Source organism: Hoplias malabaricus, chromosome 1, assembly GCF_029633855.1.
Source record: "Hoplias malabaricus isolate fHopMal1 chromosome 1, fHopMal1.hap1, whole genome shotgun sequence".
In the NCBI taxonomy this organism is placed as follows: Eukaryota; Metazoa; Chordata; class Actinopteri; order Characiformes; family Erythrinidae; genus Hoplias; species Hoplias malabaricus.
Genome location: NC_089800.1, coordinates 16709753 through 16715752, shown reverse-complemented (window position 1 = coordinate 16715752; position 6000 = coordinate 16709753). Strand labels below are relative to the sequence as shown.

Genomic DNA, 6000 nt, shown 5'->3' with positions numbered 1-6000 from the left:
ACGCAGGACTATCCCCTTTGTGTTCGTGTCCAGCACTGCTGTGTCTGATCCACTTGTGAAAGCACAACACACTAACACACCACCAGAGTCTCTGCAGCGCTGAGAATGATCCACCACCACATCACACCTGCTCTGTGGGGGTCCTGAGCGCTGAAGAACAGGGGAAAGGGGCTAACCAAGTCTGCAGTCTGTAACTGTACCTATACACCGAGATTCTTCACAAACTGATCCATTGTTCTTCAGTTTAACTGAGGCCAGGGTATTTTTAGACCATATTTGGGGTTTCTTGCTCTTGGGACTCCCCTAGTTTAATTCCTAGTTACAGCACTGTACCAAAATAAATGGGGAGGATGTGGGAGGGTTGTGATTTTCTACCCTGCCCCAAAAATTACATAATGCAGTTTCTGCAGTGCTGACACTGGCATGGCAAAGCCAGAGGCTTCTTGTTACAGCTCAGTGGAGCATCACAATGATTTTAAAGGTGTAATTTTTAGGTAAATATATTATGTAGTGTTCCTTTAAGGATGATTTGATGCTCACAATGCTCATTCACTGCAGATTACAGGACAAGAGTTCCAGCAAGAGCTGAAAGAGAAAGAACAGAACTTCCTCAGGCCCCCGTTACCTCCCAGGGGCCGCATGGGGGTGTTTTGTTTAATTTTCCCAACACTCTTCATCAATCTTCATCAAAGCTGCGTTGTTAGTGCTGAAATTAAATAAAGTTTTAAGTTAAAAAAAACAAAAAAAACAAAAAAAAAAAACAGTATGGGGGGGGGAGATCAAGGAGAAAAAGAAAGAACACCTCGTCGTTCGGTTTTTCATCACTCCATCTGCAAATCAATGCATTACATTTAAGACAGTCGTGAGATTAAAGGCCAGCTCCAATAAATTCTCAACAGTTCTACAGAATTCAGTGCTTATAAAGTGAGAGAGAATGTTGTTCTGGTGTGAAACTTAATCCACAACCAGTAACTTTTGTAGAAATCAGAGGTATCACACTTTAATCACACACACACTTCAAAATCCAGAGCTCTGAAAGCTAGATCTATCACAAATCTGCAGCTTCACTCTCGTCTGATTGGAATAAAGCATACATTATTCAAATGTCAGAGCTGCATTGTGTGTGTGTGTGTGTGCGTGCACACGTTAGCCTTTTAGCTGCAGGGGTCAAAGGTCACCAGAGTGGACAGCATGATGGAGCAGAGAGAGGCCTGCTGTTCCCACCACGAGAAAACCCTGAGCCTAAAAGCTTAAGAAAAGTAAATAAATAAATAAATAATCTTAAAACTGAAGCCATTTGTGTGTAGACTTCCATTCATTTTGCTGAGGCTTATGCTAAACTTTTACATAATTACTACTAAAACACTAACCTTTCCGTTAAAACATGTCAACTTTAACCATTACATTTACATTGTGGGGATTAGTGTCCACACAGTGAGACTGTATTAAAGTTTAAGTTCCTACACAAGATTGGCTTTTGTCAGCGAAGTGCACCTTGACCAATACAATACTGAGATGTAGAAACACTAACCCATGCTCTGCCCAGTCTTCTGAGCTGAGAGACTTTCACTTTTGCCTCAATTTAAACACAGTTCAACCTACAGTTCCTCTCTTTACGTCAACCCACTGTTTAAAAAATAAATAAGCAAGCTTTAAAAAAAAAAAAAAAAAAATCGTCACCAGTCGGGTCTACATCCACTGGGGCATTTGGTCAATTCACAAAACCTGGGCTGATATGGTGTAATATAGGTTTACCAAATAAAATAAAGTCTGTACATACTGGCTTATTTTCAGGAAAGTTGAGAAATAAATGTAAAAACAGAAAAATAAATCAGAATAAAAAAAAAATATATATATACAATGCAACTCATTTCATTGTAAAATGATTTTAATCACTGAAAAAAATCTTAACGCTACAATCTCTGTGTTCAGTATTTTCTTACGATCAGTACGAAGCAGGACGTGTGGATTTACGTTTGGTTTTCTTAAATACAAACTCTTGGGTTTTGCATATTCCTATACACATACAGGGAGAGGGGAATAAGGGAGAGGAGTAGAAAATGACATCAATAAAATGGTGCGCAAAAAAAAAAAAAAAAAAAAAAAAAAACAACAGAGAAAACAGTTCCTGTACATAGAAAAATAAATTAATACGTTGCATCATTATTTTTACCCTATGTCTGTTTAATTCCATCTGAACACACTGCACGTGCTTTTCATAAATCCTTCACACCATCATGGGGAAAAACATCACAAATACCTATTTACATCAGAGAGGAGGTAAAAACGGCGCTAACTAAAGTCCAAAGAGCTTATTCTCAGAGCAAATATCTGATCTGTCACTTTACATGGTAGAAAATAATAATAATAATAAAAAAACAACAACAAAAAAAACCAAAACATATTTACAATGACAACAATCACCCGTCAGAGTCGGGTTTTTCTTCTGAATTCTCAAATACAAGACCATTTAATAACAATAATCAAAATTCTTTAAGATTCAACAAAAGATTTTTTTTGTACAGTGTATAAAAGGTTTGGGACAAATCCAGGCTGTGACACAATTCTCAACAAAAAAACGCAAATAAATAAAAAACAAAACAAGTATAGAAAAAGGGAGCAGGGTTGAAAGTTGGCCTGGGAAGTGACGGATGCAGCAGGAGTTCTGTGACATAAATGGACTCGAATGTGGTCACGTTGCAGGCCCTGGGGAACTGTGGGAGATGTGGTATTGCCTGAGCGAGGTACTGATATTTGAAAGGGAAATTGATACTGAAATCTTAGTAAAAAGGGATCTGACGGTGTAACAAACGGAGAGCAGGGTCCGGCAGCGTTCTCCAGTGTGTAGCTGTGGTGAGAGTGGACGACGGGGCCAGGCACTTGGGGGAAAAGGTCCTGGTTTTTCAGTCCTGGCTCTGAGAGGTAGCTTCTCGTCTACAGCAGGGTCAACGTGCGATTATTTTTGACTTGTGGAATGCCTCGTGTCCAGGAGGAGCTGGAGACCAGGATGCGGAAAAGGCCTTCGTGGTGCACTGCTTCGTATCGGAAACATTTTCCTTGTTGTGTTTTTATACGTTTCTTTGTAATCGGCACAAAACCTTGTATCGCCATTTTCATGGATACTTACTCGCCTTGAAAATTAGAGCTGCCTTTTACAGTGTGTTACAGCAGGGGTTCCCAAACTTTTTTCCCCACACTGATGTGAAGTTCTCTGCCCACTTTTGATCCTTGTATTATTTTCTTTTTTAATGTTTGTCAGCAACACAAAACACAAACAAGTAAAGGACTATTGTTACTTCTGACACTGACTTATGACCATGTAACAATGTATATACCAAAGGTCTTGTATTTTGTGAATTAAATGGTCAGATTTGCCCCACAACCCCATTTCTAAACTGAGTGACCCTGAACCAGAGTTTGGGAACCCCTGTGTTAAAGTCCCACAAAAGCATGGAGCAGCAAAAATGCTCCGAAACAACGAGGGGGAAAAAAAGTCTGCATTCAGAGCTAATAGTATGTTTTCCCCCTTTGTCCTGTAATGTAACCAGTTTGAAGATACAAGCTTTTGTCACAAAATTAAGCAGTTTCTCTCTTATTAAAGAGCGTCCTATGAGCGTTCTGGTTAAAGGGGCTTTGGAGAGGTAACAGCAGCGAAGAGAAAGAAAAAAGCCTCGTCATCCCGCACTTCAGTCTCCAGCCAAAATCACTCAGCACGTTCCTCCCACAGTGATTCACACAAGTGTGTCACCTTTATAACTGTGTGTGTGTGTGTGTGTGTGTGTGTGTGTCTTGGCCTCTTAAGTGGCCCCCTGGGACCCTAACGTTTACAGCAAGTGATTTATTCCAATTCAGTGCAAAGCTAGACCTCTAGAGTGTGTTTTCTTTTTTTTTTTCCACAGCCAAATCTAGTGCCGTGTGTGTGTGTGTGTGTGTGTGTGTGTGAGAGAGAGAGAGAGAGTGAGGGAGAGAGGTACAGTCTAACGGTGTGTCTGAGCGGCAGGTTAGTTGGAAGGATGCTCCGATGTTTGGCCCCTGTGAAAAGGCAAATTCCTGTCCCCTCCATCAGCACTCAGGTTTCGTCAGGTTTTCTCATGCCCCGTCGCAGACACCGCTTTATCCCCCAGCCGCTGTTTAACGACAACATAAAGAGCTTTGATTACATGCTTTATAGCATTATATTTATAAAATACAGGCCACAGCTGACTGAGGTTTCTGACTGATTCCCCTTTACTGAGCCTTATTTAAAACGTCCAGCTGGTAATAAATCCACAACCACTGAAAATGTGTTAACAACTTCTGACATGTGAATCATTCAGAACCATGAACTGATCCATTTGCTTCCTTACAGCTAGGAACAGCAAACAGTTTAATCAGTTTAACCTATATTATAGTTGTCTAATGTATCTCAAAAATAGTGACCTTACAGGAGGAGAAAACCTTCTTAATTTCAAGTCATTTTGGATCAATTCTATAGGTCCATTCGTCATGAAATTTTCACAGTGGGGGAAAAACAGTTGTTGTGTTCAAATGAGAGTTCAAAGTAAACTTGAAATCAAGAAAAATGGAAATACATGTTCTTCTTTGGACAGTGGCGATATGTACTGCTCCAAAATGTGAATGACACATATATTGCTGGTCGTGACATCACAACCACTGTGAATTCAAGATAAGGGCCGTTTATTACACCTTAGTCTCCGTATATGGGCCACAAAGATGAAGAGTATGTTTTGAAAGTTTACTATTTTAGTTTTGATGTGTTTTTAAATCACGGTCTGTGCAAAAAACACTAATCTCCAATGAGAAAAATAATAAAAAAAAAAAAAATTACTAACTAGCTAATTCCCATCTGCAGTCCCCAGGACTGTGGGCCTTTAATAAGCACAAAGCAGAAGTCAGTCAAATGAAAAGCAAACACTGTGCTGCTAATTAAAAGCATCTGAAACAGCACTGACCGCCGTTTTCTGGGCACTGCTGTCGTGCATGGTGAGGAAGGGGTTGGCGGTGATGGCTCCCTGCGAGGTGGGCAGCAGACTGCTCAAGGGCAGCTGTGAGGAAGAGGAGGACGAAGAGAGCTGCTGCAAGTCGTGTTGTTGCTGCTGCTGCTGCTGTTGTTGCTGCATCAGCTGATAGAGAAGAACCCGCTGCTGCTCCTGTGTCACACACACAAACAAAGCACAGAAATAGCAGAGTCAGGGAAACGGATCAAACAAAATACAAGTCTTGACCAAAGATAGATATAATGTGCTTTTCAAGAACACCCATTTGTTAAAGCTCGTTTCATTTTTTTTTTCTGAAATAAAGAATATTAATCAAAAGTGTGTTCCTCATTTTTGCACGTAGAGCCTCCACTCTTCTGACAAGAGTTTTTAGATGGAGGAATATGGCTGTGAGGATTTTGACAGCAGCCACAACAACCTTAATGAGATCCGTTACTGATGTTTGATAATTAATTCTGGCACTGCAAATCATCCCATAGATACTAGATAGAGCTACATCACTCGACAGAACACAGATCCACTGCTCCCAGCCCCCTGCTCCGACCGTCTGATGCAATAGGAGTAACTGGTTTTGTAACTAGATGATGCTCCTCAAACTCTCACTCAAACCAAAATCTCCATTTTTGTACCTCTTACTTAATTTGAAGACACTATCAGCTCTTAAAGGAACACTAGGCAGTATGTTCAACTTAAAATTACAGCTTCAAAATCACTGTGATGCTCCACTGAGCTGTAACAGGGAGAACACAGCCTCTGTCATTGCTACTCCAGACTCGGAACTGCAGAAACCGCACTATGTAACTCTTCGACCCCCCCCCCATCTCTCTCTCCCCATCGACTGCAGCACACTACTGTAAAAGCAAATTACGCTCTGCAAAATTAGCATAGGAGCAAAAACAACATCTTACCTAGTATTCCTTTAATAATTCATAAATGCACCATAAAAATTATAGAATAAACACAAATGAAAATGAATTAAAATGATCTGAACTCATAATGGAAA

The 6000-nt window shown here is 40.4% G+C and overlaps 1 protein-coding gene across 4 annotated transcripts in view; it reads right to left on the bottom strand.

The window, feature by feature from the left end:
• Positions 1-1898: 1898 nt before the first annotated feature.
• Positions 1899-6000, bottom strand: part of mllt10 (MLLT10 histone lysine methyltransferase DOT1L cofactor) — a 62012-nt gene continuing 57910 nt past the window's right edge. For all 4 annotated transcript variants that reach the window (XM_066659994.1, XM_066660076.1, XM_066660159.1 and 1 more), the window contains 2 exons: positions 4953-5150; positions 1899-4127 (listed from right to left, as the gene is read on the bottom strand). In XM_066659994.1, the coding sequence (XP_066516091.1) occupies positions 4080-4127; positions 4953-5150 (246 nt within the window). In that variant the 3' untranslated portion in view covers positions 1899-4079. The remainder of the gene's footprint in view (positions 4128-4952; positions 5151-6000) is intronic.